This window comes from Mustela putorius, unplaced genomic scaffold, assembly GCF_011764305.1.
Source record: "Mustela putorius furo isolate JIRA1106 unplaced genomic scaffold, ASM1176430v1.1 tig00003845_pilon_pilon_pilon, whole genome shotgun sequence".
NCBI classification, from domain to species: domain Eukaryota; kingdom Metazoa; phylum Chordata; class Mammalia; order Carnivora; family Mustelidae; genus Mustela; species Mustela putorius.
In genome coordinates, this window is record NW_025421998.1 from 16,781,838 (window position 1) to 16,806,091 (window position 24,254).

The 24,254-nt window shown below is 45.8% G+C and overlaps 1 protein-coding gene across 1 annotated transcript in view; it reads left to right on the plus strand.

Moving 5' to 3' along the window:
- LAMB1 (laminin subunit beta 1) overlaps window positions 1-22,451 on the plus strand; it is a 67,605-nt gene extending 45,154 nt beyond the window's left edge. The window contains exons 24-34 of the mRNA XM_004739520.3: window positions 534-630; window positions 7,917-8,286; window positions 10,672-10,856; window positions 11,705-11,946; window positions 14,387-14,590; window positions 15,159-15,303; window positions 17,151-17,358; window positions 17,573-17,714; window positions 20,268-20,444; window positions 21,828-21,987; window positions 22,147-22,451. Coding sequence (XP_004739577.1) covers window positions 534-630; window positions 7,917-8,286; window positions 10,672-10,856; window positions 11,705-11,946; window positions 14,387-14,590; window positions 15,159-15,303; window positions 17,151-17,358; window positions 17,573-17,714; window positions 20,268-20,444; window positions 21,828-21,987; window positions 22,147-22,283 — 2,067 coding nt within the window. The 3' untranslated portion in view covers window positions 22,284-22,451. The remainder of the gene's footprint in view (window positions 1-533; window positions 631-7,916; window positions 8,287-10,671; window positions 10,857-11,704; window positions 11,947-14,386; window positions 14,591-15,158; window positions 15,304-17,150; window positions 17,359-17,572; window positions 17,715-20,267; window positions 20,445-21,827; window positions 21,988-22,146) is intronic.
- The last annotated feature ends 1,803 nt before the right edge of the window (window positions 22,452-24,254 follow it).

The following is a 24,254-nucleotide window of genomic DNA, read 5'->3' on the forward strand; positions in this document are numbered from 1 at the left end:
GCTGACTTCCGTGGGGTCGCAGCCTCACAGTCAGGGCACACAGCTTGGCAAACACAGCACAGACTGGCAGTCAGCCTTCCTGAGGTGGCTCGTCGGGCTGCCCCGTGCTGTGGGGTGTCCCCATCAGGATGTCCGTCAGGATGTCCGTCAGGATAGACAGGTGTGCACTGTTTGCATTACTACCTGGCTGCTGGTCCAGACTCTTCACCTAGCCATACAGCCTGAAAGGAAGCACGTGGCCATACTGGGCCATGTAAGTTGTGCTGTTGCTTCCTGACACCCTGACAGTGACGTGCTCCCCACGCCAGATGGGTCGCAGGTGGCCTAGGCTCCCTAGCGGCGTGTGAAGGACTCTGGAAATAGAGCAAACTGTACTCTGGGCCCCAGTGCTGGGGGTTGGGGGAGAGGTCAGAGTCGGAGGGGGCTTCTGGGGCAGTTGAGTCATGCTTGTCCCAGCCGGCCACCGAGACGGCAACCGTGGATTGCCCGGCGGCCACCGGCCCGACTGACTGAGCTGTGTTCTCTGGCCGCAGTTCACGGGGCAGTGTCAGTGTATGCCCGGCTTCGGAGGCCGCACCTGCAGCGAGTGCCAGGAGCTCTTCTGGGGAGACCCCAACGTGGAGTGCCGAGGTGAGGCCGGGAGCGGGGCTGTCCTCAGGAGGACGCTGATTGGGCCGGGGGCTGCAGGCACATGCCGCAGCTTTTTGGTACCCGGGAATGGATTTGTGGGTTCCGTGACATCCAGCCCCATGGAAGGGCAGGTGGTGAAGGGGGACCTGCTGACTTCCTGCTCCGTCCCCAGGCAGGGGAGTCTGCGCCCGCACAGGGGCTTGCACGCACCCTGGAGACACACACAGTGGCTTTCTGACGCACTTCTGACCCATAGGGGCTCACCTTAACGACTGAGTTCCGCAGACTGATTTCTCCACCCCTGTGAACAGGGTCTTGGGGCCAGTGGCTTCCTTCTCAGCACACGCAGAGTTAAATGGCGCTTCTGGTCAGCCCATTTGGTTTGGTTCCGGTGTGGACAGTGATCAGCGAGCGGTCCCCACGATGGGAACCGGAGGGCCACACCCTAGCAGCGCTCTGCCTGGCAAAGGAGGAGGAGACAGGAGCTCCAAGTCTGTAAATGGGAATAAAAGCCAGATTCTCCCTTAGGCTTGTGACACGACAGGAGTATGAGGGAAAACTTGACATTTTCTGCGGAACAAAAACTTGTTAAAATCATGTGGATCATAAGGGTTGCTTAATTTTCCGTGCTGTTGCAATTTTGGTTGTGACTTGCCAGATATTTTTTCAGATCTTAAAGCAAAGGCCTTTGCAGGGAGGATTTCCATTGACTGTTTCTACTCTGGTTTCCTAGTCTTTCTTTCCTGCTTGGGTTTTCCTCCCTACGTTTCAAAATTGTAAGTATGGATAGCAACCTTTGTAGTTTTTTAACCGTTCTTTGATATATTTTCCTTGGGGCATATCTGAAATTGTAGGTCCCCATTGGATTCTAAATAAAAAGTGATCTTTTTCTTTTTGGGGGACAGCTGTGGCAAGAAATAATACAGATCTTCCCAGCTAGTGGTCCGCTGGGCATCTCCTATCAAAGGTCAGACACAGAGACAATATGCGTTCCTTCAGTCCCCCATCTGTTCCTGAACAGTAGGGCAAACTTGAGTGGACAAGCACTGAATGCCGGGCATATGATCTCTTGTTTCAGTGGACGCTTAGCTAGAAGGTTTATACCAACATCTCAGGTTAAGGTTTGTTCCACAGGTGCTCCTTCCTTCATCAGTCACTAGTCTCAATGTTGGTTCTTTGTGGGATCTGGTTTTCTCATTTCCACGAGAAGGTCTGTGGCATAACAGTGGGACGTCTGTTCCCCCGTTTCCCACAAGTAACATCCTGTTCAAAATCGGGTTTCTCAGGGGCTCTAATCACTCTTCTCAAAGATTCCTCCATCTCGTAATGCCCCAAGGGCTTGACTTGCTCCAGATCATGGCTCTAGGGTCACGTATAGCCTGATTCCACCAGCCTGTGTCATTGGCAAAACAGCATTGGCTGCAGAAGCTTGCTGACCTTTCGCTCCATGTCAGCTTTGTGAGCATGAAAAGCCTGTTCCCCGGAGTTAGTCAATCAGAGAATTGTTCACTGAGCGCTCAGAACTTCACCCCTCACCCTTTCATCCTCAAACGTTCAGCTCTAAATCTGCCAGAGCAATTGTGGCTCATAGGAACAGTATCAACTTGTTCTGGTCGAAAGTTGGATCATGTATTAGGGACTTTGTGAAGAGGAAATCCATGGCACCCATGTCCACTGACTACTTCGTGGTGTCCAGAAGAAAGATCAGCCTGTTACGTAAGAAACTGTGGGGACCCAAATGTTTTGGACAACCAGGGTGGACCGGAGAAATGTCCTCAACTACAAAGGTTGTAGAGACAGAGAGAGAGAGAGAGTTGGGACTTGGCCGTGGGGAGGTCGTGGCTGCCCCTGGGTCTTGGGTGAATGGGATGACAGTGGGGCAGGGCTGGTATGATCAGATGAGGTTGGGGCCGAAATGCAGCAGCACATGGAGAGCAGAGCTCTGCAGGGACTGGAATGTGGTCACTAATGGAAATGGGGGGACAGGGTCCGACAGTGAGCGCGGACGAGAACAGGTGTCATCCAAAATCAGATGCAACCATGGGAATGGGCCTACTTTTCTCAAAATAGGTAATTAATTGTCAAATAGTCTTCAATGTCAAATCTTCCATGGCCCAGACTGAGACTTTCTGGTGCCACTTGGTAAACAGCACCCTTCTAGGAAGACTTAAGGTCATGGCGAAGTTTCCTCCTTATGGAAAAAAAATGTAGTCGTGAGAAAGACAAATGAGTGGAGCCTTAGTCGTAGGACTTGTTGAATGTTCCTATTGTCCAGGCGGGTTGGGGCTCTTGGCCAGTCGTCCCAAGTCTGAACAAGCCTGCCACTGTGCCGGGGATGGAGAGAATCCCATTCACCCACCGGCAAACGTGCCGGAGAAAGCCTCAGCGCGGAGCTCTGCACGGTGCCCCTCTGGAGTCAAAGGGTCACACGAGGAATCTTTCTGTTGATTCATAGATAGCAAATGGAGGGCCTCTGGCTGTTGGAAAAGGCCAGTTGTCTCTCAAACCAGCACAAGTGAGAAATGTGGGGCAGAGGTGAGAGGCCCATCATGCTTGTTTCTCATTTCAGATTGTTTTTAATGGAAAAATGAAGTGCGTTCCTTTGCCCAGACATGAATTTTTAGGACGCTTGTATTCTTTTCTCAGGCTGGGATTTGTTTACAGCTACCTACCTTTTTCTTTATTTGCTGCATGACTTGGGAAATCAGATTTAATTCAATTCTCTAGAGGGCCACAAATACTCTCAGTAGATGAAAAGCTTATCTTATATGATCCTAATCACAGCACATGTGTCCCCTGCAGGCCAGGCCAGGCCAGGCCAGGGGCAGGCAAACCAAGACCGCTGTGGTGCACCCAGCCCATTGCCTGTCCCCATACATTTGTATCTAATCTGTGTCCTGCAAAGCCTAACTATTTCCTATCCACACCTTTTATAGAGAGAGTTTGATGAGCCTAGTGGCTCATTTCTGCAAGTGAAATCATTCCTTCCCACCTTTTGTCTCCAAACGGACATCATCTTAGCAAAGCCAGAAATAAAATAAAATGAAATAACATGGTGGGGCTGAGGAGGTAGATAATTTAAAGCAAAATCACATTTCTTTTTTAAAGATTTATCTATTTGCCAGAGAGAGAGAGAGAAAGCACAAGCAGGAGGAGGGGCAGAGGCAGAGGGAGAAGCAGACTCCCCACAGGGCAGGGAGCCCCATGCGCGACTCAAGATCCCAGGACTCAGGGCTCATGACCTGAACGGAAGGAAGACGCTTAACTGACTGAGCCACCCAGGCACCCCAGATGTCAGGTTTCAGAGAGGAATTATTGCTCTGGCTAGAGCACAATAAGGATGATATATAACATCAAGGCTCTTGGGGGGGGGTGCAGGGGAGCCCTCAGGAACGCATGTACTAGAGACCCATGGGGGAGACTCGGTCTCACCAGACTCTGAGAGCCTTGACTGCCAGGCCATGGAGGATGGACTTTCTTCAGTTGTTGGAGGCACCTGGAGGAGGAGCAGGACAGAGGCAAAGAAAGCAGGAAGTCAAACCTACTGATTGAGAGGCACACAGGCTACCATTTCCTGTTCTGGGATTGATTTGCCAGTGTTTTCTTCTTGGCCTCAATAGCTATAAAAAGGGTGCATTTTTATTCATGCTCCTAGCTCTTAGAAATCACGTTTTAAATTTAGTAAAAACAGAGGAAACTTACCACCTACCTGAGAATATATCTACAGAGGGAGGTGGAATTCTTATGTCTCTTTACAGCGATTACAGGCTCATTTTTAAAATGCTAGTCTTCACCTTCGTGACTTGTTCATCTTAAAGGTCAGGCCACAATGTTTGCTAAATACTTTCTTCTCCTTTCTAAGAGCAAGTTTTCGATCCTCTGCCAGAGAATCCCATGTCTTAAAACAGGACTGAGCTGCCGGTCCACTGGGACCCCTAGCCTTTTCTCTGAAGAGAGGAGAACCACCACTGGCGTTGTCAGAGACCATAGGCAAGGTTCATGTGTAAGTTTTAGATCCCAGTGAGTGGGAGCTGGGATTGGAGGGTCTCCTTCATCATTTCAGCGTCTGTGATGTTTTCAGTTATCAGGTGAGAACCAACCTTTGCAGGGGGCTGGGGGTGGCCTTTATGCAGGGCGGTACAGGTGGGCCTTCCCGTGCTCGCCTCCCTGGCATCCCCAGGACAGGCGCAGCAGTCAGAGAAGGGAGCATGAGAACACGGGAGCTTAGCGGTCTCCCACTTCAGCCTGAAAACCTGATACAGTGTAGTCCTTCGATGACCTTCCGGAGAAAGTTCAGGCTGAAAGTTTTCAGTGATGAAACCCCAGTCCCTCCATCTGTGAGATTTGAGTCTACATTTCAGTCAGAGGAAAGCGATGTTGGTCAGTTCCGCTAACCCAGTCCTGCTTCTGGAGAGAGCCGGGGTTCTGCCTGTCCTTGGAGCCCTGGCCTGCACTGCAGCCCTAGCCCCAGAGAGGGAGAAAAGCCTTCATGGGGGTGCACTTGCCTTCTAAACACTACAGTTCGAGGCCCATGTTCTTCCCACCCAAGGATGCCCATGACAAAATGAGAGCCAGAAAGTGAAAAATTATTAGAGAAATTAGAGAATATACGCACCCATCTCTTGCCCCAAGTATGAATCCAGTAAGAACCTTTTTAGGACTGAATCAATGTGTGCTTTTGCATTATCTATGGGAAAGAATTTTCTAAACAGATTAAAAGCATGTGCCCCATCTGCCTCCGTCACCCCAAGTCTTGGAGAGAGGATAAGGTGCCCGTCTCCTGGGCCACTTAGGCCCCGCATGGCTCTGCTCGCTGGGATGGGGGACGGGGGCAGACTGAGCAATCCCATCGTTTACAAACGGTGTCAAGCATTCCTCTTCCTGCATAGGTCACTAGGTTTGTGCCTCTGCCTACGTTGGTCAGCTTCCAGAGTCATGACTCCGCTCCAGCTCCGCCCCCTGAGGGACGAACAAATTCTCTTATATCCTCCCTCCCTGCTTCCATTCCCCATTCTCCCCCTCCTGCCCTCCTCCCCTCTCACCCCTACAAGCACACTGACCTACAGAAGGAAGGCTAGAACAGGAGGGGAACCAACAGGTCTGTGTCCGCAGCACCTGACAACTGTTAGAAAGACCAATCCTCAGGTCCCACCCCAGAGCTCAGGATTCAGATTCCAATGTGGAGGGTCGGGGGTGGGGAAGCAGTCTGTTTCGTGAACCCTCCGGGTGATTCTGATGTACGCCCCAGTGTGAACGGCTGGGACCTAGATGACCCACGGAATTTCTAGCTTTCCGAAAGGTGACTGAATTTTACCAAATGACAGGAATCCATTTCTAAAATTTAAACAATGTAAACTCTTCATCATCAAATTTCTTCCTCTTCTTCTGAGCCTCAGAAACTGATGAAGGCGGTGGTTTCAGACACGTTTCCCATTATCTCTTCCGTGTTTCACTAGGGTGTCTCAACTTCTCTCTTCTCTCTCACTCCTCCACTAGGAAAAGATTCTGGGGTCAAAGGAGTTCGGCATACAACTGGGTAAAAACGACATGAAACAAGGTTTCTCCTGCCGAACTCCTTTGAGCCTTCGATGTGCTGAAGTTTGTTTGGAATCTTCCAGAGGAGACTGTCTTCCCTGAACTTACTGATCATGGAAGCCTTCTCTCCAGGAACATCTCCTAGAAATAATGGTGTAGGGGACACACTTGAAGTTACTCACAGCTCACTCAAGCTGCTCCCTGACTCCTAAGAATGACCCCAAAAAACAGAGGAAAAAAATGAAACGCTAGAAGTGCTTGGAAAGAAACAATACGCATAAAGGGAAAGAAAGTTGAGTTTTGAAAACCCAAGGCACTAAGGCCATGCTGTGTTTTCAACCCAAAGTCTGAAGACTGGAATATTCAGTAATTTAAATCTTTGAAAAAATCCTGGTGTTATTGGCAAGGACACAAAGAAAAACCTAATGCCATAATTACAGCTTTTTTTTCCCCCAGTGGAAATGTGGTCAAGCAACACTCTGGGCAGGAAACTACCAGACACTTGGATGATTGATAGAAAGTCATGATAAGAAACGCCTAGGTGGCTCAGTTGGTTGAGCAGCTGCCCTCGGCTCACGTTGTGATCCCAGTATCCTGGGATTGAGTTCCACATCAGGCTCCTTGCTCGGCAGGGAGCCTGCTTCTCCCTCTGCTGCTGCTCTGCCTGCCTGTGTTCGCTCTTTCTCTCTCTCTCTCTCTCTGACAAAGAAAGAAAAAGAAAGAAAGAAAGTAAGAAAGTAAGTAAGTCAGTCAGTCATGATAATACAAATGTTTATCAAGTACTATGAACTGGGCATTCCTCTAAGCACTTTGGAATTAAACTATTCCAAAAATCCTAAAAGCTAGCCTACGGGGTAGGTATAATTATGACCTCATTTTACAGATGGGAAGTCGGTGACTCAGTTTTCTCAGTGCACAGCTCAGAGTGACATAGCTGGGGTGTGGGGAAGGCAAGATTCGCAGCCACAGGCACCTGAAGCCTTCTGACCCCATCGCTGCCCTCCTCAGACTTGCTGCTCAGGGAGTGGTGTTGGCCAACGAAGGCAGTGAGAATTAAAATAGTGATAAAAGGCAGGTTGTGATGAGGGTCTCATGAATGGGCGACAGATGCATCTCTCTGGGTTTGGAGGGTTAGAGGCTAGTGAGCAAATCTCAGGACCATCTATGAGACTGGTTCTGGAAGATGTTTCACTAGAACGTCTTTCAGAGACCAAGACAGTTTTACAACACTCCTATGAGACTATGAACGTAGTGTGTTTTGCAAGAGTCAAACTTGCTTTTTTAGGAGAAGGATTTTTTGTCTTGTAGGGTGTGTAAATGCCCATTGCATGCCTATACCAAAAATGAAGTTAGAACCTCAGCTGGCAAAGGCTGAATGCCCCTTAACCCTTTGCTTGGTGCAGAGAATGGAAACAACTGGAGTTGCAACAGGCTGAACTTGAATCCCGGCCTGGCCATTTCCTGGCTGTGAGACTTGGGACAAGTCACCTGTCCCATAGGATTCAGTGACATGATGCGTGTAGATGCCAGGCATACTAAGGGTCATTGTAAAAAAAAAAAAAAAAAAAAATGACTGCCACTGCTGTTATTAAGTGTTTAGCGAGAGTCAAGGTAGTGCCTGTGTTGGAGGACGACGCTGCCCTGGTCTCTCCGAGAGTCTTTGCTGAAACCGCGACCGCGGCTTCCAGATGCCAAGTCTTGTCGCAGAGGTTTGTGATCTGGTGGATGAACCCGTGCTGTTTCCCTTCCAGCCTGCGACTGTGACCCCAGGGGCATTGAGACACCACAGTGTGACCAGTCCACTGGCCAGTGCATCTGTGTCGAGGGGGTCGAGGGTCCGCGCTGTGATAAGTGCACGCGAGGGTACTCGGGCGTCTTCCCAGACTGCGCTCCCTGCCACCACTGCTTTGCTCTCTGGGATGCAATCATCACCGAGTTGACCAATCGGACCCAGAAGTTCCTGGAGAAAGCCAAGGCCCTGAAGATTAGCGGGGTGATTGGGCCGTACCGAGAGACCGTGGACTCGGTGGAGAAAAAAGTCAATGAGATCAGAGATATCCTGGCCCAGAGCCCCGCCGCGGAGCCGCTGAAAAACATCGGGGATCTCTTTGAGGAAGCGGAGTAAGTAGTCCCTGAGTATTGGTTCAGCCTGAGGAGATATGCCCAGACTGGGCACCTCCATCAGAAGGCATGGTTGGCCCTGTGAATGAAAACAGGTACCGGGTCACTGGCTTTCCAGCAATCTTCGCTCTGGGCATTTGGGTGAGTGAACATGCACCAAACTGTGCACACGGCGGAATGGAATGTGCACGGGTTCCACTCAGCACCCCTCTTTGCAGACGGCTCCAAGCTAGTGGAGTGACAAGAACATTGGCTTCGGAGACAGAGGATACGTAAATGAGTTGTAGCTTGGGTTAGTTGCTAGGTTGGAGAGTGTGAAGGACTCCGTCCACTAGGCCGTGTCTCTCTTCCCTCCTACAGAGGAGGGGAAGGCAGCACTTACCTTTACCTTACAGAGCAGCAGCAGCTTTGATCTGTGAAATGATAGTGTAATTGCCAAAAACACCATGAATAGAAGTCATTGTTACTATGTTTCACTCCTAGTGAGGAAAACCATTTCCATAGCAAGACCCTATTTCCAAGTTCTTTCTGCGGCTCTGCCTTCTCTAATTGTAACGAATTCTCTGCAGTGAAAAATTCCCCTCCTAGCCCTCTTCTGGGTAATCCTCTCCGCCAAGTGTCTATTTTGCCAGTGATAGAGTGAACTGAATTCTGAGTTCTCAAGTTCTCAGGGATCATTTTTCAACCATTTCTCCTGCTCCCAAACGTCCTGGCTTCCTCTTGCACATTTTCTGCGTGATGGGACTGGAATCTGCCTCTCTAGGAAGCCAGACGGACTTTTCATCTCCACGCTGTAAGCAGCAGCAAGGGAACAACTGACATGCGCTCAGGCACCTTGTGGGAGGTCCTTCCTGAACCTTCTAGATTTTAAGTAGCCGGTCCCTTGGTTTCAAGCGGGGGGTTTTATGTCCAAGACCATGTGGTGGACCAGACTGTTAGGAAATGTCTGATGTGGAGTGATAATGCAGTTAATGAGGAATTTTAGCTCATTAAAAAGACGGTGTATCGCTGAGTCTCCTAACACATAGCGATAACAAGTTCTGGAAGGCTGTGATCCGAGCATAAGCCCATTTAGGACCTGATTCTTGGCCTTGGTCTCATGCACCCAAGGGAGAACAAAACAAGCTGGGTGTCCTTTGAGAGCCTGCCAGAGGAGAGATCACATTCCTGGAATGGCTCTGTTGCTACCCTCACTAGTCCTCTAATCGGAGAGATTGTAGTCATCTCAGGGAAACTGGCTTCGTTAATCTTTTTTCAACACAACATCCGAAGATAGGTGTCTTAGGATCCAAAGTGGCATTTTAAAAAAATACACAGTATTAGATTTGATTTCTTTTAAAAATCATAACATTGTAGGAGAGCTGAGAAGAAATAAAAGCCTTCTGTGAATCAGCAGGTGAACAGAAGAAAGCACTGAAGAAAGAAACTATATTATAATTGTCTCCGAAGAAGTGGTTGGGTTTATAAAATGTACTTTAACCTACAAATCCTTTTAAGTACTCTTTTGAGTTGGTTCATGGTTTTATCTCGGCCTTAAATGACATTTTCAAATGGCCCCCAGCCTTTCAGTCCCCCTACATTTTCCCAGTGTTTTACACTGACTAGTATTTCCCCGAGGAAACACTGAATTAGGTGACCCAGTAAAGTCCAGAGCTGAGGTCTTCTCAAATATTACTTTCTTTGTGATTACGCACACAATGAAATAGATGCCTAAAACACAGCTTTGGAGATGTGAAATACAGAAGAAAATACAGCTGGGTTTAGATTCCAAGTGAAATACTGTCATATTGCAGCCCATCCTGGTCGATATTACCTCTTTCTTATGAGAAATAAAGGGCTGCTTGTTGGTAGAAGCAGGTGGGACCTTGGATGGGACCTTGTATCCGGCGGAAGCATGCGAAAAGCTCCTGTGGGTGGCTCCCCTGGTTCCTGGTAGCTGTAAGACTTCCTTTCTGAGTGTCCCATCTTGAAGGTGATCCCTGAGGTTCCGATAAGAGCATTTTTGGCAGGTGGCTGGGAGGCATAATTCTACACTGGAGTCACTTATGTCTTTTGAGTTTGTGGGACTGTGTGGGCTTGACGCTGCTCACATTCAGAGCCGGAGCTCCGTGCCCTGGACCTCAGCTCAGGTGCTCAGAATCCCTTCAGGACACTTCTTCCACAACACCGCCGATGGGTGCTTCTGTTTTTGAAGAAAGAAAAGTTGTTAGATCTGATACAACCTCTTAATGAGGAAGAGAATAAAACCAGGACTTGGAAATAGAAAGTTCGGAATTGGTTTGAAATTACAGAGAAGGGGTATGGTATTTATGGAAAATAGAGAAACGGGACTTCAGAACTCCCCTTTGGTTTATTTTTACATTGGCAAACTTCTCCTCTTTACAGGAAATTAACCAAAGATGTTTCAGAAAAGATGGCTCAGGTCGAGGTGCAGCTGTCGGACACGGCTTCACAAAGCAACAGCACAGCCAGCCAGCTAGAGTCTCTGCAGTCAGAAGCGGAAAGCCTAGACAACACAGTGAAAGAGCTTGCTGAGCAATTGGAATTTATCAAAAACTCAGATATTCGGGGTGAGCATTTTTTGTGCAAATACACAGTCCTGCACAATGGCTGTAACCCACTGTCTGGCCCCTCTAGTCCAGCACTTCCAGCATAATGTTTAGTGCTTTGTAATAATCTTAGAGCTTTTGCTCACTGAGTCTCTGGCACAGATAAGGATTAGAGTCCCCGCTTACAGATGGAGGACCTGGGACTCGGGGAGCCCAAGACACGGGAGAGATTTCACTGGGCAAGCTGGTTCCTGGTTTGTTTTCAGTGGATGGTTTAATCTCCTTGGTGTTTCTTGGAGATGGACTCTTTTGAGTAGTTTAGAAATTACACTTCAGCAAATTCTTTTATGTTCAAGAATGTTGCCTGGTCAGGAAACAATCTTTGCAGCGTCAGATCCCACTAACCCTCCTATTTTACGCACGATCCTTTTGTTTTCCTGGCTGGGTCCTCAAAGCCACAATAGGCTGTCCTGCTTTATGTATGTCCTACTGGCCATCTGAGTGGATCTCAATAGTTAAATGACTAGGAAAAGAGAAAAAAATAAATCTGGATGTGTCATGTGCGGGCTGCCTCCGCTGTTGGCTATTGAGAAAGAGCTGGAAGACTGGCTGTGTGCAGGAACATCTGCACGATCGGTAATTGTGCATCCAGATGTTTGGCACCCTCCAGAGCCAGAATAGCTGCCTGTGGGACGAAGGGTAGCCATTGCTTGAGGGGAGAGTTATGTTTCTTCCTAAAGATTTTGTCCTTGAATTTTAGAGCAAAACCATACAGTAAATGTAGGGCGGGCAGATGCCAGAGACGGGCATCGCTCCCCGAGGCTGAGCACGAGAGATTTCACTGCGGGCCATTGCGTTCCGTGCCCTAGGTGCCCTGGACAGCATTACCAAGTACTTCCAGATGTCCCTGGAGGCAGAGGAGAGGGTGAACGCCTCCACCATGGACCCCAACAGCACCGTGGAGCAGTCGGCGCTCACCCGGGACCGAGTCGAAGACTTGATGATGGATCGAGAAGCCCAGTTCCGGGAAAAGCAAGAGGAGCAGGCCCGTCTTCTGGATGAGCTAGCGGGCAAACTGCAAAGTCTGGATCTTTCAGCGGCTGCCGAGATGGTAAGGTTTGCGAGGGTTTGGCCCCAAGGCTGTGGTGCAATAGGAAGAAAAAGCTCCCTGTTTTGTCTGTGATCCTGTTCACTTTGCGAATGAACCAGCAGGAGTGAAACTGGTCTCTGGGCACCTATGGGTATCCCCGCCAGGCCAGATCAAAACATCATCATCTTCCTCTCCAACTCCCGCCCCTCATTCCCCCCATAAAACTCCTGCTTCCAGAGGTTTCTCTGGGATATAGAGAATCAGGACTACTTTCCCCTGCCTTCGTATTCAAAGTTGAGCCCTTTGTAGATTGTGGACATCTCTTTTTTACGTAGTTCCAGTTCAAAGCGCAAGCTCCCTTCTCTGTGGAGCAATTCAGGAGTCATTCCGGGAGGGAGTTGAAAAAATAAAAGAAGAATTTCTTCCCTGGGTATAAATCAGAATGTTCCTTTGTTCCAGTAACTTTACCAGGTGAAGATTAACCCCGAGACCAACGGTGAAAGTAGATTCATTTCCCAGAAGCTTTTAAAGAGTAACTCTGGAGCCAAATGAAATGGAGTAGTGAGTTTAATGAAATCCGGCGGAAGGCCAAAGAAAGCCAAACTCTGCCTGTTTTGTCCTCGTTTCCTTACTGTTCTTCAGGGAAGGACACCTACAGAGAATGGGGAGGGTGTTGTTTATAAACAAAGGCTTGCACTCTCTTCGCTTAGGAACATGGGAGCAGTAAAAGCAGGAGGCAGGTGGGTGCAGAGAAGTCGGGGACAGTTCAGGCTCCTTAGGACTTTGTCTTTTGTGAAAGGCCCCCTCCCTGCCTTCTTGCCCATCTCGCTTTCCCTGCAGTTGGCAAAAACACGCTGTCGCTACTGTGTTGTGCCAAACGTAGTTGATGCCCACAGGGTTAGATATTATCCTGTCACACTTTAGAGCATGTAGAGTTAAGGCAGATCTCCTGTCATGGTTCACTAGAAACATGGCGGCCCAGAGCAGTGAGTCTACTAAGCTTTGTAGGGGACAAAGTCACTATATACAGGCATGAGATGACAGACAGTTCCCTTAGTCTACTCTCCTTTTGGGACTGATTCCTTAGAAATGCCAATAAAAACCAGTCATCACAAATAATATCCACACACTAAAATCAAAGCAGAGAGCATGCCGGAGGATGTCTGCTTTGCAACAGAGGGCAGCAAAGCAGTGGGGGGGGCATACTGACATTTCTTGGGGAGAGAGGTTTTTGTCCCTCTGTGTTTTTTAAGTACCTTCAGTTCTCGTTATGTGTATCTTTAGCGAGACCCAGGCTGTTTTTTCTCATGCCTGTGGCTGAAATAAAACAGATCTCGTGTATCGTCAGATTGTTTTTAGAAAGCATCCCTGAGGCCTCATGCTTCTCTTCCTAAGGCCCATGTTCTTCTAGAGCACACAGAATAAACTTTCTCTTCTGAAGCTTGTTAGGTACTATAAACAGACACCGGAAAGACTATTTAATAATTTGAGAGGTACTGGGCTTGTAACGATCACAAAAATTATTAGTCTAAGGAGTCGGCTATTCAAAAACTTTTTCTTAAAAAGGATACCTTCCTTATTGGGAGCATTACCTGCTTTTCACTGCCTCTGTTGTGTGAGGCGACAGCTCCCCAGTTTGCTCCCTGCTCAGCATTTTCCATCATAGAACAAACTTATGATGCATTTGTTTGCATGTGTGCGCCATGACCAGCCCCCAATCTTTGGAAGTTTCCGGTAGATAAGGAAGATAGGGTAGATAAGTCCAGGTAGGGAGAATGGTGGGAGGTTGCTTGTTTGTAGAAGTTAAACCTACCTTTTTTCCTACTGTTATCTGTTTCCTTCTCATATCTGGAATGTTCTCCCACTTCCCTGCTCAAATCGCACCAGCCAGCTCATCCTTACCCAACAACTACAACACTCCGTGGTCTCTCCTTTGTGTGCTTTCCTTCCTACTTACAGCTCGTGACCTCTTCCTGGCTGTTTCAGGGAGAGTGAGCCTGTCTTCCTCATTCGATCTGAAGGTACTAAAAGGCTACATAAGGGGCCTTCTAGGTCACTCTGTGGACCAGAACAGTCGACCACGGTACTAAGTCTAAAAAAGTTTCTCAATATTTTTTTTTTAAGTCTCATGATTTAGGATAAAGGGGAAGCATTCTCTGGCTCTCCTATTGGCAGATTTCAGCCTCACATCAGATAATGTTTGCACCCCACGCAGCGCCCGGATGACATTCCAGTTCACTGGGGCAGGAGGCACTGGTGAAGCATCGTAAACGGTTTCCTTGGCAGTGAGTAGGGCAGCTTATTCCTAAGCTCTACGATCCTCTCCCCGAATACTGTGTTCCCAAGCATCCTTGTTGAGGACCACTTACACGCTCTCTGGGGCCACCCAGGCCCTTCACAGCTGTGCCGAGGCACAGACACCCCCTCTGAAGGCTGGTGCCTGCTCCCTGACTTGTTGCAGACCTGCGGGACGCCCCCAGGGGCCTCGTGTTCCGAGACGGAGTGTGGCGGCCCCAGCTGCAGAACGGATGAAGGCGAGAAGAAGTGTGGGGGGCCCGGCTGTGGGGGCCTGGTCACGGTGGCACACGGAGCCTGGCAGAAAGCCATGGATTTTGACCAAGACGTCCTGAGCGCACTGGCCGAGGTGGAGCAGCTCTCCAAGATGGTAATTCAGTGGACAGCCTTGCTTTGTGGTGTTGGCTCTCAGCGACAGGCTGGAGAACTGGAAGGGAAAGATCGGTTCTCCATGGTCACATGGAAAGGGCATGGCAAGAACATGTCAGGTCTGAAAGTTCTGGTTTTTGTGAGATCAGTGGAAGAAATACACAGGAAGGTTTTCATAGAATATTTAAGAATATTTAAGAATTTGCTCTCTTCTTATGACAATGACTTGAGACCATTATGTCACTTATCATGGGTCCAGGTTGTGAATACGCTGAGCTGTACTATAAAAAATTCATGCTGAGCAATGGAGCATTACTTTTTCTAAAGTGACCATGTTAACATCCTGTCTTATAGGCCACCAAATGTTTTAGAGGAATTAGAAACTATTAGAAAAGATGTCTCTGTGCTAGCCTGATCTGTATGAGAACTTGTGTCGCCATCTGTAGACGAGCACTTTCCTCTGTAGGGGAACACAGTACAGTGGAAGAAACATTTGTTTCTAAAACCCATGGTTCCAAATGCATAGCTTTTCAGTGGCATTCCCTGGGTCATTTGTTTTTCATATTTAGGTATCTGAAGCAAAACTGAGGGCAGATGAGGCCAAACAGAATGCTCAAGATGTTCTGCTGAAAACCAACGCCACCAAAGAAAAGGTGGACAAGAGCAACGAGGACCTGAGGAATCTGATCAAGCAAATCAGGAACTTTCTGACCCGTAAGGAGTTGTTTTCGTTTGACTTTTAACCATTTCTTCCTCTCATGGAATATAAAATGTGTTTTATAGAGTCTGTGTTTGGGAGACCAGGATTCAAGTCTGCATTTTAGAGAAAATCAGTTTCTGGCTGGGAATAGAGTCACATTTCCAAAAAGGAAAAAAAAAAAAAAAAAAAAACCCTTGTGAAGAAATGTTGGCATTTCTTAAGCTTATGTGTATGTAAGTCCTCTTCTCTGATAATCTGCAGACACAGATGGGACACCACGTAGGAAATCAAGTCAAACACACACTGTGGGAACGGAATTTGGAATCTGTTAGCGATTACACAGAATGTCATTATTAGATCCTTATAGTGGCTTTTTGACATTGCCTGCCAAGCTTTGTTATCCTGGTATTTGCAGGACATCATACTTAATGGTTAGCTCTATTGCTTCATGTTCTGTAGAGAAAGAGAAAAACCTCTCGAGTTTGTGGTCCAGCTCTTAAGTGTTTCTGGTCACAGTCTGAATGTTATCAGTAAAGGTTTTGGCCTCAAGTTACACAAAACTTTCAACTGAGATGGACTTCATCAAAAATACTGTCTCACCTAGCAAGATGTTCTGAGGCTCATGTAGTAAGGGTATCTGCTTTGCTCTCAGGCCAGCTCCTCCCGGTTTACAAGGTGACTGCCCAAAGTTTCACACTTCACACAAAGCCTCAATAATACCTAATGAAAGAAGAGACCACCCATTCCCCTGTTACATCTTTTTTAAACGAAGGAAATCTTACCTAGAAGTCTGGAGCAGTCATCTCCATAAATCTCACCCACCAGAAAAGCATCCCACTCCATGTGTAAATGTCAGATGGAATGGAATGACCCTAACTGGCAGACTGATCCGTTTTTAACTCCGAGTTGCTCAGTTTACCTTCCCTTAGAAGTGGGCGCCTGAACAAAATACTGTTTATTCTGTTCGCAAGGAAAATGGGGACTAAGAAAGGAGCCAGTGATATTCCTATGGATAGCTTACAAAATATCCTGTGGAAGCCATCACTTGATCAAATATTTTCCTGCTTAGGGGTCCGTTTTTGTATTAATAGTTGAAAAACAAAACAAAAACTTAAATCAATGACATGTTTGAAGGCTAACCTCTTGGGCATTTTTATGACCACTTTTCACATTAGACATCTGAAATTCCTTGGCTTCTGTGATAATATGCTATCAGATTCTCTTGCTTCTCTGCCTTTATTTTCTCCCTTCCTGAAAACTTCTAGAATGCAGTTATGTAAGGAGTATCAGCTCTTTACCTCTGCAATTACAGTAGTGTCCTAACCGTTCTCCCAACCTCAGTTAAAGGTTGGCACCAGTCGGGGAACCTCAATGGCTGTCCGTTAAGCCTCTGACTCCCGGCTTCGGCTCAGGTCATGGTATCAGGGTCATGGGACTGAGCCCCGTTGTCACGCTCTGTGCTCAACGCAGTCCACTGAAGAGTCTCTCTCTCCCTCTGCTCCTCCCCCAGTTGCTACTCTTCTGTAACCTAAACCACTCACTCTGTTTGACTTTGATGGAACATGCGTGGCTCATCTCCATCCAGAGATGTCCATCTTCCTCCTTTTGAGTCCTACTATCCTTCAAAACCTGATCAGTTCCTCATCCTCCACAAAGCCCTCCCTGACTTTCCCAGGCTGTACCCAATTCCTGTAGCTACTTTTTCTACATGTAACTACTCAACGAGACTATAAATTCCTAAACAGGAGGTACCTAGGTCTTGGAGTCACCCAGAAGGCTATTCACCAGGTGGGTGACCAGAAGGGACTGAGTCGCCATCTGTGACTTTGACCTTTTCACGGGGACATCATTGTTTTCACAGAGGATAGTGCAGATCTGGACAGCATTGAAGCAGTGGCTAATGAGGTACTAAAGATGGAGATGCCCAGCACCCCGCAGCAGTTACAGAACTTGACAGAAGATATTCGGGAGCGAGTTGAAAGCCTTTCTCAAGTCGAGGTCATTCTACAGCAAAGCGCTGCTGACATTGCCAGAGCGGAGATGTTGCTGGAAGAAGCTAAGAGAGCCAGGTATCTGAAGACGTTCTGGCATTTGGGGGGGCTTGTGTGTCTAGCAGGGAGTAAAAAGTCTTTAACCAGGGACATTTTGGAAGAGTGACCTGTATGCGTCCTTCTGGGTCATTTCAAGAGGGCTGTACTTTAAAAGAAAGGTTTTTTTTTTTTAATGTTCTGAGAGGAAGTAACTTTTTCATGTTCACATTGACGGTCTCCTCCTTTCACTCAGCAAAAGTGCAAATGACGTTAAAGTCACCGCAGACATGGTGAAGGAAGCGCTGGAGGAAGCAGAAAAGGCCCAGATTGCAGCAGAGAAAGCCATTAAGCAGGCAGATGAAGACATCCAGGGAACCCAGAACCTGCTCACTTCGGTAAGACAGTGTAGCCCTCACTGTGCGGGCAGAAAACGCTCACAGAAACTACCCAGAGAGGAAGCCCATCTGACAGGTGAAAGCTGAACATGAAAGACAGCTCTAATCTCAGTAAGGCTGAACGACTCCCTTAGCACGGGTGCTAAAAATGTTGCTTGAGGGGGGAAAAGGACCCTGAAGACAGTGGATCGTTAAGTCCCCTTTACTTTCATAGTCCATGTGTTTATCTCCTGTTCCTTCAAGGAATCACATAGATGCTACTCAGTAGTAGGAAGGATGGTATTAATTTTAAAACTTAGTTATAGATAAGAAACTCCTGCTGTTATAAGGCAGCCCAAAAGCAACCTACATCGTGAACAACAGTATCTCAAAATTTATGAGGTGAGTATTCACAAAATTTTATTGTACGTTTTGAAAACCTCTGAAGAGCAATGAAGGTCAAAATGCTTCCAGTCCCCAATTCTAGAGGAACCTACAGCTGAACAATGTTTTGTTCAGAATGCATGGAAAACTTATTTTTTTTTTTAAGTAAACTCTATGCCTCGTGTGTGTGGCTTGAATTCACAACTCTGAGATCAAGGGTCACCTGCTCTATTGACTGAGCCAGCCAGGCACCCCCAAAACTTACCATAAGCAGAATACTCAACTCAAGGACTACTAGATATTAAAAGCATACGCAAAGAATTTTTCACGTGGATTTAGTACTTTATTTTAAAAGTCGTATCACTTAAAAGTAATGCAAATATAATTGTTTTATAAGAATGGATGGGAAATGGACTCCTATGATCCCTTACCCATCTTCTCATAATATATTCTGAAATTAGATGCCATTAGTCTGCACTGTCACCCTTCCCAGGCCAAGAGTCCCTAATGTTTAAATTCTGAGAGGTGGTCTTTCAGCCTGCTTTTCCTTCCACTGGTTGATAGAAACCTGTCTTCCCCTATTCTACTATGCTCAAGAAAATGAGGAATAGTTCCTCCCCCACTCTTCTTTCTTAAATTTTGAGTATATACATAGGGGGCCCTTCTTGTCCAGGTGTGGAAAAATTACATTTTCCCACCAGACTATGATGTTCTAACCCTTTGATTATTCTGATTTTTCTATCTCTAGGGTTTTGCAAATTTCTCATGTGCCTTTAACATTTTAATGAACTTAATCTATTTAGTTAACTTTATAAAAATTACTAAGTTTTGGGGCACCTTGGTGGCACAATCAGATTAAGCCTCCGACTCTTGGTTTCGGCTCAGGTTGTGCTTTCAGTGTTGTGAGATCGACCTCTAAGTCATGCTCTGTGCTCAGCTCAGAGGTCTGTTTGAGATGCTCTCTCCCTCTTCCTTTGCCCTTCCCCCTGCTTTGCAGACACATGCTCTTTAAAGTAAGTAAATCTTTTTTTAAAAATTGCTAAGTTTTAAGAAGCAAAATAGAAAATATAGTGTTTAATGGAACTACAGGTGGGATATTTGGCTTGACAGTACAAGTGAACAATGACACTTTTTTTTTCAGGGACCCTGGGGGACAAGAAGCGTTTTAGGTTAAGAAGCAAAAAGAAAGTCTAAATTATGCTTTTAATGAAAGCTTGTCAAACAGAATCATTTTATAATTAAAACTATACAGCTTCTCGTCTAAGAATCAGAACTACTAAGAGTATTTTTCTATGTTAATTAATGGGTGAACTTTTAGGTTACCAATCATTTGGTTTGAAATACTAACAAATTTTGCCATGTCTGTGTTATGACATTAGTATTATTCAGACTTAATTCTATGAATAGACCAATGCTTGAAGATAATTAAAAAAAAAAAAAAAAAAACCCCAAGGTGCTCAGTGAAACTGGTGCTTCTGTCATGGGTCAGACTGCTTAACTTGGGCTAGCTTTTAAAAATCAATGTTCACTGATTATTCTTTGAAATGAGATCATAGGTAGATCCTCGCCAATTACCCAGAAATTTTTTCACTAAATTACTTTGAATATTTATGGGGCCTAGCCATCACCTCCCCAGGCGACACGCCGTCTCACAGTCCTAGAGTGACTTCAAGTTTTCAAGAACATCCCTGGTCTGCCTTTGGTAATTAGCTGAGAACACTCAACTTTCCGGGTGGTTTCTGAAGACCTATAACCTCACTAGAGTTTAACATTTCGAGCTGACAGGAAGAACAAAAGGGGACTTGGGAGTTATCATTTTCCCACCCACATGAATTTGGAAATTTCTGTGGAAATCCTTCCTCTCACATCTGCTTATTTATGACCATTGTTTAGCCAAAGCTTCCAGGTGTCCTTAAAGTGCTTTCTCAACACATCAAGCTGTCTGGGGGTGGTTCAGTAAGAAGTTTACATGAATTTCCAGCCAAGATCTTCAGAATTACAAGAAGAATAAAGTTGGGCACTTTATTTAAGCTTTCTTGAAATTCTGTTTTCCTTTTAGTCATTTTTTTCTTTGGGTCCAGGGCAAGAGAGTATAAGCAGCCTTTAATCTTCCTCTAAACTTGTATCCCTAGCACGCCCGACCACTTGTTAAATTAATGGCTGGCTGGGTGACGGACCTTATACTTGCAGATTGAGTCTGAAACCGCTGCTTCTGAGGAGACCTTGCTCAACGCCTCCCAGCGCATCAGTGAGCTAGAGAGGAACGTGGAAGAGCTGAAGCGGAAGGCGGCCCAGAACTCTGGGGAGGCAGAATACATTGAAAAAGTAGTGTACACTGTGAAACAAAGTGCAGATGATGTTAAAAAGGTGAGTAAAGCTTTGTAACTTCATAGCCGTGTTCATAAAGGAGCAATGAGTCTCCTTATTACCTTCCTTGGAATCAGTAAGGGACATGGACCCAACGGTTATTCATCAGAAATACCCCCAGTGACTTGTTTTGAAATAGCAGTCATTAGAGACCCAGATGGAAAAGAGTGGGAGTGGATATGAAAGTGTCCAGGAAGTGTGACCTAAGCCCTCATATCCACACATGGATAAGGACACAGAAAAATGAAATTAACTTAGGAGCGGAAGTCTTAAAACAAGCACACAGAGCTTATACTTTCGTAATTCAAGTAGGAAGGCCTTTATGGCATACGGTATTTACTTGGCTGTTTGAGAAATCTTGAAAAACAGGGTAGGAAAAGCTTAAGGAGTCCGTCACAGAACCACTAGCAGGGAACTAAATCTCACTTCTTCCGCTTGCATTCATGCTTCTCACTGGAAGGTACTATACGTTGCAGAGAAAATCTCATACAACCCAAATTTTTCATTAGAAGCCAAGTAATCATTAAAACACACATTCAGCGGGCAAATGTTTATCTCCAAAGAAACCTCTTTACACTTTTGAGGGAAATGTGCCAACTGTTAAAGGAATAGCAGGGAGTTATAAACTGCTATTTTGTCAAGCTTTTTCCTTGAGGTTAATGTAGCACTTAGACATTACAGAAAGGAGCCCCCCTCCTACCTCCAGTTTGGGAAGAGAACAAAGCAGAAAGCAAAGTGCACTACCCTGTCCTTCTTTCCCATCACGTTTGTACTTTCTCGTGGTGCTGAGAGCATACATCTTCCCAAGTAGTCTTTTTACATAGCATTTTCCCCAAAAACATAGCATTTGATTACACTAAGATGAACAAGACCTCCGACACTGAGCTAGGTCCCTTTATCAATGGCTATTTGAACAATGTTTCTCCAAAGCAGCACCTGCAGGTCAAACCCACACCAATGTCTCATCTCCCCTTCCTTCCCTCAGTCTCTGCACACCCCACACTAGTCACAGTCCAGATGGTCCACCTGTCAGCTCTTCAGATGGGCCTTTTCTGATATCTAACACTGGATCACAGCAAACCTACGTAGAGAAAACCTACTTCTTTACTACCATGTAACTGTCTTCTGCCATTGCCAGAGAAAAGTGCTGATAGGAGAAAGAAGGCCTGGAGCCCTGCTCCAACTCTGAAGTGTCTTTCAGATCTTTCATTAAAAAAAAAAAAAAAAAAAAACTCCTATGTCAGTACTGTAATTCCACTGTTTCAGAATATTTAATTATTTACAGCAAATAGCTTAATGCCTGAGTACCCTTCCAAGCTTGCCACAAGGACACTCTAAATGTCAGAGATTACATGTATCCCTGTTCTCTAACTGGAACTGCAGGCTCTAGATGGCGAAGTGGATGAAAAGTATAAGAAAGTGGAAATATTAATTGCCCAAAAAACCGAAGAATCCGCGGATGCCAGAAGGAAAGCTGAAATGCTACAAAATGAAGCAAAAACACTTCTGGCTCAAGCCAATAGCAAGCTCCAGCTCCTGAAAGGTAGGTCTCAGGCTCATGCTTTCATAAAGTATTTTAACATAAGACCTCCACAGAGTTTATTTAAAAGGTTGAAAATCTGTTCACTTTGTCTTGGAGCAGCAGGAGATAGAGATCATTCTAGTATAAATGGCTCAGACTACTTCTTTTTATCTCCCACAGATTTAGAAAGAAAATATGAGGACAATCAAAAATATTTAGAAGATAAAGCTCAAGAATTAGTAAGATTAGAAGGAGAGGTCCGTTCGCTCCTAAAGGATATAAGCCAGAAGGTTGCCGTTTATAGCACCTGCTTGTAACAGAGGAGGAAAGGCTCGAAGGTGGCCGAGGTAGCCAAAGGAGAAGAGCTCCATTTAAAAAACTGACTTCATGATCTTCAAAATACAACTCATTACCTATTTAATGTTTTTAATCACCACATTTTGTACGGAGTTAAAAATAAAATACAGTCCTTTTGTATAAATATATATTGGGGATAATTTTTAAATTTTACTGATTGTGTAAAATGGTTTTATAAACAAACTGCCTTCACGGGACCTTATTTCTATTTTTGTCTATAAACAAGCTATCATGTTTGCTAAGTCAACATCCACCACACATCTGCCCCCAAATCACCTCCCAGTGGGGTGGCCCAGGTTAGGGGCTGGGGAGTGGGGGCCGTAGTGGTAGATATAGCCTGAGGCCCTCCCACCCCTTCACCATTTCAGTGGCTACTCAGTGGCTCCAATCTCCAAATCTCCTCTAAGGATTCCTTGCTCTGGGAAAGAGAACAAAAAGCAATTTTTAGAAAATCAGGAGGGTAAACTGTGGCTTTCGAGTGTGAGCAATCCTGGCCCTATTCTAGGTGGTGAGGGTGAAGGCGGAAATGAAATCCAGCCAGAGTTTAGGAACATTGCTCCTGCCAACTGAGCAGTGCCAATCAAAGTACAAAGTGATACTGTGACTTCCCAGTATTTATACTGGCTTTATTAGATTTCACAAACTAGAGATTCTCTGCTACAGTCCGTACGAGAGGCCAAAACAATCACAGAACAATCACGTATTCCATGGGATAAAGAAAACAGTTGTATTCCAACTGCCAAACCCCTGTCAACCTCAGAGCGGAGCTGGAGGAACAGGCCAAGCCCTCAGTGGTCTTTTGCCAAATTTTTAGAGAGAGACCAGTTCTGGGTAGCACTGAACTACCACCCACACGAACACAGCCACATGTGAAGCTCAGCCTGAACCAAACTTATGGAAACAGATATAATTTAAACAATAAGGCAACCTCCCTCTCCTTCAAGGCAATTATTTGTCATTTTTATTTAGGTAGAAATCCTACTACCTAGCAAAGTTGTTTTACCTCATCATCTACTACAGCAACTAATTTTTTCCCTTAATTTTAAATATTTTATTTAAAATTGAAGTCTTTTCTACTACCCATTCCTCTCTAGCTAAACGACTGAAGATGTTACATCAGAATCACTCATTTTAATTAACTCAGGGAACTGGACAACTAATTCCCACCCCTCACAAGCCAAGAAAATAGTGAGAACTTAGTAAATAATAAATGAATATTTAAAATCTGCTTTATACCCACAACTTCATTCCCGCCTAGATATATTTAACTATTTTGTGTTTCTATAACTAGAACTTCATATTAAATTCTATTTCTCACTATATTTCTTTCCCTAAAGTAGGTAACATGTTTGAAGTTTAAACTAGCACTACACATAATACTGGGATTTCAGATTTTTAAACACACAGAGGTAATTTCCAATAATGGCATAGTAGCATGTCTCAGGCCAGCCCTCCTGCTATGACTACTGCAGAATCTGAACAAAATACAGATGTTTTAAAGTAAAGGTCTAGGAGACCCACCAGAAGCAGGCCGGAGATAGAGGGGAGGTGACCGAGAACAGCACTGGGTCCCAGCAAGTATCACACTAGGCAGAAGCCAAGTTTTACTGATTAAGGAATCAGAAGACTGGGTCGGGGGCAATGAGAATAACTAAAATATGAGGCGGGGGGAGCCCCAGAAGAGAGACACATGTGGGGAGGACCCCCCCCAACTCTGCATATCATTTGCCCAGTGTCCGGCTGACCATGCATGGGATAGATATAATGCAGCCAAGGTAAAGCTGAAATGCCTGGGTAAATGTTTCAGCTGCTGCCCCCAGCAAAAATGGAGTTGGGGTTCAGCCAAGTTAACTGCCCACTGAGAGAGAAACTCCCTATTTTTCCAAGGTAAGTAAGAGAATCCAAAGTCTTTATGATGGATCACTCATGAC